Below are 219 nucleotides of genomic sequence, written 5' to 3'. Positions count from 1 at the left end.
CCGCCGTCGGTCCCTCCGCATCGCACCGTTCCGCTCCCGCCGCCGCCACCATGCCTATGTTCGCCATCCAGACCAATGTCTGCAAGGACGCCGTGCCCGACAGCCTGCTGGGCGACCTCACCCAGCAGCTGGCCAAGGCCACCGGCAAGCCCGCGCAGGTGAGGGCGGGCCGTGGGGCCCGCTGCCGCCGGAGGCGGAGGGCCGGGGCCCGGCGGGGGC

The 219-nt window shown here is 76.3% G+C and overlaps 1 protein-coding gene across 1 annotated transcript in view; it reads left to right on the top strand.

The window, feature by feature from the left end:
- LOC104836711 (macrophage migration inhibitory factor) overlaps positions 1 to 219 on the top strand; it is a 2,589-nt gene that overhangs the window by 59 nt on the left and 2,311 nt on the right. The window contains exon 1 of the mRNA XM_010575435.1: positions 1 to 158. This exon is cut by the window's left edge and continues 59 nt beyond it. Within this exon, the coding sequence (XP_010573737.1) occupies positions 51 to 158 (108 nt within the window). The 5' untranslated portion in view covers positions 1 to 50. The remainder of the gene's footprint in view (positions 159 to 219) is intronic.

This window comes from Haliaeetus leucocephalus, unplaced genomic scaffold, assembly GCF_000737465.1.
Source record: "Haliaeetus leucocephalus isolate CR32 unplaced genomic scaffold, Haliaeetus_leucocephalus-4.0 Scaffold13, whole genome shotgun sequence".
Lineage (NCBI taxonomy): Eukaryota > Metazoa > Chordata > Aves > Accipitriformes > Accipitridae > Haliaeetus > Haliaeetus leucocephalus.
The sequence above is the reverse complement of the archived record's forward strand: the minus strand, read 5'-3'. Positions and strand labels throughout refer to the sequence as shown.